The following is an 11,955-nucleotide window of genomic DNA, read 5'->3' as shown; positions in this document are numbered from 1 at the left end:
CTAAACTAGAGTTTTTCCCCACTCTACTTTGAAGGAGAAAAGCATTTAAGCATTTGGACACAAACTGTAACATGCCAATTGGTCTCAAGTCTGTTTTATTTACTCTAGCATCCATAGCCTCTGTGGCTATTCTAAATCATTCCTCTGGTTCTTCACTGTTTAAAGTCTTTTAGTATCCTTAATTGTTATTATATCCACCCAGCTATTAAACCACAATAACTTAAAATCACTATGTCAATAGGACTGTTTGTAGCTTTACTTACTTGTGAATAAATGTATGGCAATCTGGCTCTCAGGCATCAGACTCTACCTTCTTCAGTACCTAATCAGTGCACCTATGCCAATCCCTCCAGCCTCTTGATAGATGATGTAAATAAAAATTATCTGCAGATTTTCTGCATCTCATGGACATGCTAACACTCAGATTCCTTTTTTCCCAACATTGTCCCCTTTTTGGAAGCAAGCATCTCAGATTATTTTCTGTGCTTTAGTCCATGCTTTAACAGTGCCATATCTGAATGCTTCACCCCTCTATCCTGATAGATAGAAATTGTCCAAGGCTCAGAGAAGCTCAAGACAAAAATCGGCCTTGCTCCTTTGGGGTACCTTATTTAGAGAGGCCTATTCCCAGGGTGGTCCAGATTCCGTGTGCTGAGCTCCTGATCTCTTCTTGTGGTCAGCAGGAAGATCTGGCCAACTGCTGAGCATTTGCTCAAATCATTGCTGAGCAATGATCAGCTCTGTGGAGAGCGTACTGGGCAAGGCCATGGCAACCAAGAGGTGCGACTACAGATTTCTCCCTCCCATACCAGGCACCACCACCATATAAGCCACAGAGGCAATGAGTAACAAGTACCCCAGGGCTCTGGGCAGAGCTTCTTATGCTGAAGACCACAATGCTAAGATTTCAGTGGTGGTAGCACCCATAGCTTAGGTACGGTGGTAAATGCTGTCAGAGGCTATTATAAGCCTGCTTGTGTAGTAATGAGGAATCAGGTTCTGATTTTTCCCTCAAGGTCTCACTCATGTGTGTAAGTACAAAGGCTCGATAAAGCCTTTACATTTAGACTTTATTCACTGGGAGCACTCAACCAGTGGCACAAATGCATCATAAAATAGACAAAGAGCTGTAATTTGTACCAATGGAGCTTAGCATTTGCTGAGGTTGTTGAGGCAGATTTCCATCATGGGCAATGCTTTAAGCCAAGCAAGTGGGAGACTGACAGGGTCTTTTGTACAGAATTTCCCACCTTCAACCATTTCTTCTTACTCTCTGTAGGAATATCAGCCCACATTTGCAAGTGCCTCCAGATCTGGATATCTAGGCCACTAAATAAAAACAGCTTGAATTTGAAAGGCATGATATGCTTGCAGCATTCATTCAAATATCTAAAAATTAAGTCAGTTTTACCAAGGCGGTTGTGAATCTTGGCCACTGATTTTAATCAGGTAGGTTTCCAAACCAATGCTTCCTGCCTCCCTATTGCATCCCCTAGAGGAAGTTCACGTTTCCCTGCTTCCCTCAGGAATTTGATGGCCTCTGGCTCCCAATCTGTACCACTGGCTCTATGACCAAACACAAGCCCTTCAGAGCTCTCAGAGATGAGCTCTTTTTGTGTATGTCCTGCCCATCCAAACAGAAGGGAGGGTGGAAGGCAGTCAGAGTGAAAGAGATTGCTGAATAAACTGTTTTTCTCCAAAACACTGATAATTGCCTCAAGCTGAGCACAGCCACTGCTAGTCTAGGCTTGGAGCAGGCAGAGTCTGCTAACTGACAGTCTCAACCTCCCCAGTTTCCAGTCTCCTTCCTTCTGTTTCAGTAAAGGTTTCTTACAGAAGAACCTTGCTCTCTCAGGCTTTGCAGTGTCCTTGCACCAGTCCCAAAATAAAACAATTTTTGCTTGACAAAATTAGCTAAAACATAGCAGGAATTTGGTAGAGGGGGAAGCATCAAGCAGAAATCTACGTTTTTTTTTTTTTTTCTTTTTTTTTTACTATTTTAATTATACTGCTGTGACTTAGACTTATGAGCTAAGTAGAAAGCTCCTGCAAAGCAATCCTGCCTTTTCTCTCACCTGTCCTGCAAGGGGCTGTCAGGACTGCTGGGGCTGGACCTGCTGTCCCATGCACTCCTGGCTGAAGCTCCTGGAAAAGCAGAGCTTCGTGCCTGGAGAGTTGGTGCACAGCTGTCCTGCTGCAAATACATGCATTTCTCTGCTGCTTTCCTCCCGTCCTGGGAGCTGCAGAATTTCTCTGCTCTTATGTAATGGGCTGCCGGTGGCTTTCCTTGGAAAATCTCTTTCCCAGCTGGAGGGTGATAGGAGCCTGGTCCTACCCTTGTCGGGCTGCTGTTCGTGAAGCTGCAGGCGGGCTGGGGGGCGAGAGCTGCTACTCTTTCCGACAGCAGAAGAGAGTAGTTGGGCAGTGAACTCCCTGTTCTCCCCCTTCCCTCAGCCTCTCCCGGAGCCGCTCTCCCCTTCTTGGGAGCAGGGGGCAGCTCTGGCTGGATGACCCCAGGCTGCAGACGGGGGAGAGGGGGGAGATGTCCTTCTCCGCTGGCTGCGCGGGCGCTTTGCCCGGGAGGGTGCTTCCCCCGGCGCAGCGGGGGTGCAGCAGCGGGGGTGGCGGGCGGAGGGACGGGGAGCGGAGCCGGCAAAGCGCCCAAGAAAGTAGCGGGGCGCAGCCCGGCTCCGGCAGCCGGGAAGCAGCGGCGGCGCCGGGCGGGGGAGCCCGCTGCGGCCGCGGCCGGGGACGGGGGAGAGGTGCCGGGGGTGGGGAGGGGGGTGCACGGGGGGGGTCGGCAGATGCTGAAATGCAGCATCATCCTCCGCCCCCCCCCCCCGGCAGCCCCCCCGTGCGGGGGTCGGGGAGGGGGGAGAAAGGGAAGCGGCGGTGCTTTGCAGGGGGAAGGGGGTCCCCGCTGCCGGCACGGCCGGGAGAAGCCCGCGGCGACACCCCAGGGCGGCGGTGGCCTCCCGCGGGGCTGGGCTGGGCGGAGCGGGCGCGGAGCGGGCGCGGAGCGGGCGCGGCGGCGGGCGCGGAGCGGGGCGGCCGCGGGCACTGCAGAGCCGGCGGCGCTGCCGGTGCAACGCCCGAAGCTCGCCGCCGAGAGGGGGGCACCCGGGCGGGGGGGCGATGCTGCTTGGCTGGAGGTGGGGGAGAAAAAAAAGAAAAAAGAGCGGAAAAAAAAGAAGCAAGGACCCCCCCCCCCGGTCCTTGCCACCCCCGACACACACACACGCACACACACACACACACCATTGATCAATATTTGGCCGTCTTGCTGCAACTTGCTGCAGTCTTTTAAAGGAGTAGTAGAGGGAGAGAGGGAGAGAGAAAGGGGAACTGACAGGAAGGGGTAAGGAGCTACACATGTCACATGTGCTTTCTAAGACGGCCAGGAGCATCTGCAGGCTGGATCTGGTGGAGGATGCTGCGGCAGGTGATACACAGAGGGCTCCAGTCGTTTTTCTACAAGCTGGGCTTATTCGTGAGCAGGCATCCGGTGTTTTTCCTCACTGTGCCCGCAGTCCTGACCATCATCTTCGGCTTCAGCCTGCTCAACCGCTTCCAGCCTGACACTGACCTGGAGAGCCTGGTAGCCCCCAGCCACAGCCTGGCCAAGATCGAGAGGAGCTTAGCCAGCAGCCTTTTCTCCCTCGATCAATCCAAAAGCCAGCTATATTCGGACTTGCACACCCCGGGGAGGTATGGCAGGGTGATTCTCCTCTCCAAACCCGGAGGCAATATTTTGCATCAGGCTGATGTGATCCTGCAGATCCACCGAGCTGTGCTGGAAATGAAGGTGAACTACAAAGGCTATAATTATACTTTTTCCCATCTGTGTGTGTTGAGAAATCAGGATAAGAAATGCGTGCTGGATGATATTATTTCAGTGCTAGAGGATCTGAGGCAGGCTGCCCTCTCCAATAAGACAACAGCCAGGGTGCAAGTGAGCTATCCCAACACTAAATTAAAGGTATGCTCTTACTGCATGCTTTTGCCAATTAAAGAGGCAGCACTTCATTTCTTGTCCTAAACAGCAAAAAGAAATATAATCATATCTATCTCTCTATATATAGATATGTGTGATGTGAGCTTTCCTCGGGAAGCAGCTGAAACTGGTGCCTTGCTTTTGTTCGGTGCGAGGAGGGAGGGTGGGGGGACTGTACGCTGACAAACCCGGAGGAGCAGTGAGTGGAGAACAGCTTTGGGACTGTGAGACCTTGCAATGCCTTGAAGGGTTAATGCCTCATGGAAAAGGGGCAGGAGGTCTGTAACCTGGTGGAGGATTGAAAGCTGGGGTTTCACTAACACCTATTCTGACCCCCCTGCCATAGTAGGGCAATTTGTCTTTAACATGGCCAGAAAAGGCATTCCTCAAATGCACTGTGAGCTCCTGTGTCTCCTTGCCTCTGTGAGTGCTGTAGAAGCAGCAGGCTTGGCCAGGAGCGATTTCAGGTGTCCTGCTGTCTTTTTATTTTTCTTTACCTGCATGCAAAGAAGGGGAAGGGAGGTGGAATTTTTTCTCTCAGTGTGAAAATAATTAGTTCTGCCACTCATGGATGGGCTGGAGTTTTGGGATGGATCCCATCAGGCTTCCAGCAAAGGCGAAACAAGGTAAAAGGTGAAAGAAGTTTCAGTCTTTCCAATTGCAAGAATAAACAGTTCAGTACAAATGATCTCGGGGATGCTTCCCTGGCATGCAAACCCACGCCAGCTTTCCCTCTCATCGGGACCAGTCCAGTTCAGCAGGACTAACCTGCTGTGAGCAAATTAGGTGCAAAGTTTGCAGGCAGCTGGTGGAAGAAGTTTCCACAAATTATAGCAAATCTCCAGCCTCCTCTAAGCATTGCACCAGGAGCAGGTTTTATTTAACCGAGTTTAACAAAATCTGGTGGCACATAGTTAGGCATGGATCAGGTCCTAGGGAAAAGGATATTGTCCTTCTTCTAAGCCAGAGAGGCTCCTAGCAGATACCTGTCCCCTTTTTTGTCAGAGATCCTTGGGGATGAGGGAGGCAGTGTCGCAGCAAGTCCTGGCCAGATCCTGAAGTTATCATTTGTTTTCTACTCCTCAATTACCAGGCAAAAAAACCAAATCCATTCCTCGCCCCAAAAACAGAAACCAAGAAATAGATTGATTTTATTGGCCCTTTTGGTTCAGGAAAAGGGCAGGGTGAGACGCCTGGGATTTGGTCCCATTGCGCTAGATGTTATGGTAATTGCTTTGTGTGGAGTTGTGACTGTTTGGGTTGAGTGCGTGGAACTGCAAAGATGTCCTTGCCGCTACCCGAAAGTCCTGAGCGCGAGGAGTGCTAGGAAATGCAGGGAGTTATCCTGGATTAAATATCCCTGAACACCTTGTGTCTTTCATTTCACTGTGAAGACAGTCCTGCTATTACACAATAAAAGTGTCTTCTTTCCATTTTGGTTACTTTTAAAATCAGGATTAAGCTAATTCAGTGGAGACACTGATAATCTGCAGAAACTTTGTCAGCAATTGGCCTGATAAAGAAATAGTCATTCTGCCTCTCCTAATCCAGATTAATTTCCTTGTGTAGAGAAACCCTAACTGAGCCTGTGAAAATTAGATGGGGTCATCTGCTCTTTGCTTTTTTTCTTTTTTTTTTTCTTTTTTTTAATCCGGACAGTTCATATAGCTTCCCTGGTTTGAAAAGAGAAAATAGAAGTAGCATGGAACGTGTCCCGGATTAGCGTTTTAATGGAATATAAGTGATAGGTAGAAAATTAACACAGAGGAGAATTTTCCTACATCATGAAGTTCTGACCCTGAGGGATGCTGAATCCTGGCACTTCTAAACCCTCATGTAGTTATTGCGGATCATTTTGCAAGTGAAGGAATCTATGCCCTTAAGTATCTACTTTTAAAGTTGGACAGAGCTGGGGACTTTCTACCCACTTCTCAGTAAGGGGAGGTAAAGCAGCCAAAATCTGTGACTGCACTTTAGAGAAAAGCTAACGATTACAATCAGTTTCTGTGAAAAGGGAGTTTTTGGTGTTGCTGAGGAAGCTGGAGTGGAAAAGCATGAGCCACTCCAGAAACACACTTTGGCAGGGCTTTTTCTTTCCCATTTGGTAAGGGCTCATCTGCAGTGCTGTGGTCAACCTGGGCCGGCCTTCAGCGACCGAGCATCCTGAAAGCCTACTCCTCCGGTCTTTCTGGCTCCAGCTGCTGGGAGTAAATTACTTTTGCTCCTTCGCATGGATTAATTTGCTTGGCGAGCTCCTTTCTCCATCACCTCTGTGCCCTTTCTACCAAGGTGGCAGTGTTAGGAAACTGTGGGTGAACATCTCTTGATCTCCTTCAAGCCATGGCCAGGATCCCGGTTTGAGCTGGGCTTCTGGGCGTATTTGCTGCCTCCCCTCTCTGCACCTCTGAGCAGGGGCTGCGGAAACCCAGGCCTCTGCCGCTTGCACTGATGTTGTCAGGCTGTGTTTAGACAGAAATACCTTGGATGCTGTACCTGCAAGGGAGCAATCTCTTTGGCAGTTATTATGAGAGGGTTTTTTATTTCTTTTAACTTGAATCATGAAAGGAAAAACCAGTTACAGCTGGACCTAATGGGAATGCAAAACAGAGGGCTAAACCTGGCTACCTTTATTCAGTATGGAGCAAAGCTCATCACACTTATTAGTCCATGTCCCTGGGATCTTTCTCAGCTAAACTTCCCTGCAGCCACAAGGACTCACCAGGGTCTTCCAGGTTCACTCACATTCTCAAAGGCCATGTTGCTTAGTTAATACTCATAGATTTTGCCATGTCTTGTTTTCTAATAATGGCCTCAGATTGAATAAAATTCTTCCAAGAACAATAGAGTGGGTTTGCAAACTGGGAAGGTGTCCCAGATGTGCTTAGTCTGCAGCTGACCTGGGGCAAGTGTCAACCTGTACTTGTCTGAGACCCAAAATGACAATCTCAAACCATTCTGGCCCCTCTCTGAGAGTTGTAAAAGCTTCTTGTAGTTTTTTTTTTTTTTCCTTTTTTCCCCTCAAGTGCTGTGAGTCACTCACACTTTGTCCTTCTTCTTGCCTCCTGCTGGAGCCCAAATTTATTAGATTAGCTCAGGCCAGCTGAAGGCTGACTGTAAGTGAACTCTTGCCAGATCTTGCATGGGAGCTCTGTGCGAGCAGTACGAGCAGGTTTCAGCAGACTGCTCTGGTGGTGAAACAGCTGTTTTGGGGGCTGCAAAATCTAATGAAACTGCTTGGATTTTCCTGGGAAAATCTGTCTGTGAAGGGTAATGATCATTTAATTGTTACTTGCTGTAGTACTGGAACAGCTTACAGTCTTGGATATATCTATCTTCACAAGCCCTCTGTCATTAGGGAAGTCCTGTTCTATCCATTTGACAGTGGAGGAGCGAGGTACCTCCACAGTGCAGTCTGCAGCATAGTTTCAGATATCTCAGAAGGGTTTGTTTCTGCTGTGGCAATGGAGTGGCCACCACAGGCTAGTTTATTCTGAGAGGCCAGGTAAACCAAGCTGTACAGACACGCCTGCTCCCATTGCTTTCGGGACCCTGGCGAGCTTGTTTATGGTTATTGTTATGCTACGCTGCAGTCTGCAGCCCAGCCAGAGGCGTGACTTGCCCAAGGTCACACCGATAGACTGTGGCAGAGCAGGAAACCAGAGCTGGTTGTGTGGAGTCTTGGAGGGAGTCTTTTCCTTAAGTCCTGGAGCAAGATTGCTTGTGCTTTCCCCAGCCCGGGCAACATAGCAATATTCTTGTACTTGAAGTCTGGATTGTGCCCTAATCCCAAAGATGGGGTAAGTCTACACTGAGCACTGACCCTCAATCATCAAACTGTTAAATTGCAAGTGTGGTCCCTGGCAGAAATTTTGTCAGCGGGCAGTCTTCCAGGATATTGGCATGGCTTGGGAGCTAGCATGCATCAGGGTCCAATCCCAGTACATCGACTCTGTTTTGGGGATAAAAGAGTGCATCTGCATGGATATGTTGTGCCCTTGCCCTCAGGGCCAGAGTATGGTCCGTGGTACATTTTATTTACTAGTATAGACAGAATTATTGATTACAGTGGGATTACTTGGTGTATTCTGTCAGATACGAGGAAGGAGATAGATTGTTTTTTGACCCTGATTTGTTGGTAACCCCAGCAAATTTCCTGTCATTTTCAGTAAAATAAAACACTAAAAACACGGCCCTAACCTGGAGAAAAATACAAGCTCACAAGTATTTTTTTCTTCTGTTTCACCTTTACTGTTTCTTTTCATGTTTATTTCCTAGTTTTTCTGAGAAAAGATGATAACTTAGAATTTCTTACCTATCTGAGATCAGAATGAATGTGGCAACTGCTGGTTAAAAGGAGCCTTTGTAAGCGGATTTTTTTTTTTTTTAATAATGCCTCCAATTAATTAAATACCAGTCATTTATGAACACTAGGCTAAACGGCAGCCAATAAAACAGACATCTCTATTACCACAATTGTGATAAGCACATCAGCTGAATATTGAATGCTTTATTGCTTAAGTAGAAAAGTTACTTGCATGCATTTAGCATCTCGAAACCTACAATTGCAGATTCACTACTGGCCAGATTCTCAATTGTTCTCATGCGAACAGCTGTACTTTTAAATGAGTCTTGCTCCATTTGCATTCAGGGAGTCATTCCTGCTAGTCTAAAATTAGTCCCTCTTTAGATGACTCTGAGGCACCAGCCACTGACATGGGGCAGAGGGTACATAAGCCCCCTTGGACCAGAGTAGGCATGTGCGTATCAGTAATATCCACAAACTGATTGCTCCCTCTGTGAAGCTGGTTCAATGTGTGAGATTACGCTCACTCCAGAGACCAGCTTTTGCTGGGCATATGTCCTCCAGATGCTTCCTCTGAGGCAATGAGGCTCTGCACCGGCTGTGATACCACCGGTCCCAAGCCAAGCCTGTGGCTCAGGATCCTGTGCAATGCTTTGTGGCTGGCAAAAGCCACAAAGCCAAATCATACTTATAAACTGTGATCAGGGAGAGGATCAGGAGAGGAAGGCTGGAGGCAGCAGGTAGTTTTAATTTCAGTCTCTCGGATCAAGACAGGATCGGGCAGGCTGAGCACAGAGCGTGAAAGCAAGGTGGAAAATGTTTGACAGCAAGTAGCTTCTTCTGGCTCACAAGACCCTCTTGTTCTTCAAACTGTGTTTCTGCACTCTCTGAGAGCACTGGAGCAGGGTCCTCTGGTACGTGATATGACAAAATGGGCACTTGGTGTGCCTCCCCTCTGGGCAGGAGTGCCCCCGAGCCCACCCGCCCCAGGGCTGGCAGGGCTGGTGCCTGCAGCAGGTTAGCTCTGTCCTTGCTGGGAGATGTTATTGCAGCTCTTTTTCAAGCTCAGGCTCTTGAGGACGTGGTCAGACAGCCTGCCTGCTCGATGTGGGCAAGAAATGAAGCATTTCCTGGCATGGTTAGGAAAATTCTCCTCTTCTTTCTTTCTTAGCTCTGCTAGACCAGCTGTTAAAACATCCTCCTTGCCTAAAAGGAAGGCCAGACCAGGTCTGACTGGGCCACAGACGCAAAACTGGGCTAACTTGTACCAGGACAAGCTGTCACAAATTAAAGAAACCTCAGAAATACAGCAGAGCCCTATCAAAGCAACAGGGGAATTTGGATTTTAGGGGGCTCTTTTTGCCGTTCCTCAGGGAAACCTGTTACAAACTTAACTTTCCTTACCACTCTGGGGTAAATTCTGTCTTCATCCCACTGGGGCTGTAGATAGTATGTTGTCTGGGTCTATGGCTCATTCCTTTCCCTTTCACAGCTTAGATTAGTGTCCGTGTTGATGTCTGGGAAGAAGAAAATTCTCCATTTGTTCAGGGATTCAGCAATGCAAACCTTGTGTGATACCTCAGTCTCTTACGTGAAGGGCTGACCGCAGATAGGGGCCAAAGCTTTCAAACTCCTTCAGTCCTTTTAAGTAGGGACTACTAATAGGAGCCAATTATATGATGATCTCTCAACCTTATTATTACTGTTCAAACATAGTACACACTATACAGATGCATAAAGAGACAAAGTCTGAGAATTAGACAGCCATGAGACATATTGTAATGCAGACAAGGTAGGATATGGAGGTCACGGCCCCATCTAATGTGGCAGACACTGGTTTTAGCTTCGTCTTTGCCCTTGGCCTTTCAGGTGACCTTAGTCAGGTGCTTCATGCCTTCCCGTCCCAGCTATTCCAGTCTTTACTTTTTGTCAGCTCTTCCTGGGGGCGACGGCCTTTTATGCAGTACCAGGCCTTCTGGAGACCTTGCCATGATGTGAATAATAATAATACAGAAGCAATTGGAAGGTGGTTTGGGTAGAGAGAAAAGGAAGATATAAGTGCAAGCCCCATCAGCTGTAACAACTGCTCATCACTGTGAATCTGGGCTAGATGTCAACCAGTTGCTGAAAGTGGAAAGGTCAGTAACACTTTTCCAACTTCCAACAATAGCTACTCCTCTGTGGACAGAAAAATCTTTTTCATCTCCTTTGCTAAATATTCAGAGTTAAACTCTTAACTTGGTCTTATAATGCTCAGGATGCTAAAAATGCCTGCTTTACTCTGGGTGTGCTCAAACTGCACTTCTGCTCTAACATGACTTCTGCTCTAACATGACTTCTGCTCTAACATGACTTCTCCATCTAAGCTCACCCCCCCGCCCCATCCCATTCCTTTCTTTGCAAATCTCTTCAAAGCCCCTTGCTGTACTGGCTATATAGACTATTGGAGGACTCTGAATTCCTTCTTCTGGACTGGTGAAGGCTGGATTCACAATGGATTGCTGTTCTTGCTGTCTGGTAATTTCAGATCACACCATGCTATCAAAGCAAGAGAATACAATTGATGAACCTTAGTAGAGAAGATGTGTGTAATCTTCATAGCTACAGGAAAAATGTCTTGAGGAGCGGAGCAGAGAGGAGTGGAGAGGAGAGGAGAGAAGATCCTTAAAACAAAATTAGCTGACATTAGCTGATGATCAAGTATGTTGTGTGTGGTAAAAGTGGGAGGAACATTCCAAAGAGAAGATTGGAAAAATAAATGCACCCCCAAAAAAAGTTTGTGTATTCTTTAATGTCCTTTATGCATACATGTGTATGCATGTGTTTCAGGCATATCTTTCTTAATTGGTAAACAAGAAACTGATATAGATGAAGTGTGTGCTGGACATTTTGAAAATACTAATCTTAGAACAATAAACATATTAAACCTTATCGGCTATTAAGAAATAATAGAGCCCGATGCAGAGCTCTGCATGATTATTATTACAGAAGTCGTGGTGAAAAAAACCCACTGTCTGGTTTTATGCGAGAAGTGAACTGAGTTTTTAAGACCTCGATCTTACATTTCTACAGAAAGCCTTTAATTTTTGCAAACCCCACGCATGCTCATGGTGCAAACAGTGAGACACACTGTGTGTGGCTGAGACTCTGGGGCTGAAAAGCAGTTTTAAATAATAGGTAAAAACAAAGTATTTAGCAGCTTAGGAAAGCAGGTAGTGTGAAGGAAAAGAGAGGGGACAGCAACGGGATGGAGAAAGGGCTGGATATAAAATCTTTATACCTCTGTTGCTCACTATATTAGTCCTGATCTTTGTTTTCTTACCTACCATGGTGCAAGGCATGTGTGTAGGGAATAGGTAGAAAAGGGAAGCGCTTGGTAGGTTGGCAGAAGGGCTGTGAAGCAAACTGAGATGGGAGCAAGCAGTGACAGAGCTCCTCAGTACTGCAGAGCTCTGGGAGCTGGGATGTTTCTGAGACAATCACATGCAGGATATCATTGCCCTGACGCCCAGGATTCGTTAGGTGTATGTTAGCCTCACACTTATATTGGCTAGGTCTTTCATGAGCAAGATTGGGAGCTTTGGGTGAAGTGCTTGGAAGACTTTGATGACCCAAAGCAAGTGTGATCTGGGTGGCAAAAGAAGATTTCCAGCTATAA

The 11,955-nt window shown here is 47.4% G+C and overlaps 1 protein-coding gene across 1 annotated transcript in view; it reads left to right on the top strand.

Annotated features, from left to right (window-relative positions):
- The first annotated feature begins 3,379 nt into the window (after positions 1-3,379).
- The window catches only part of PTCHD4 (patched domain containing 4), a 90,983-nt gene continuing 82,407 nt past the window's right edge, over positions 3,380-11,955 (top strand). The window contains exon 1 of the mRNA XM_026108692.2: positions 3,380-3,979. Coding sequence (XP_025964477.2) covers positions 3,380-3,979 — 600 coding nt within the window. The remainder of the gene's footprint in view (positions 3,980-11,955) is intronic.

The sequence above is a fragment of the Dromaius novaehollandiae genome, chromosome 3, assembly GCF_036370855.1.
Source record: "Dromaius novaehollandiae isolate bDroNov1 chromosome 3, bDroNov1.hap1, whole genome shotgun sequence".
Classification (NCBI taxonomy): domain Eukaryota; kingdom Metazoa; phylum Chordata; class Aves; order Casuariiformes; family Dromaiidae; genus Dromaius; species Dromaius novaehollandiae.
This window is presented reverse-complemented; position numbering and strand designations above follow the sequence as displayed.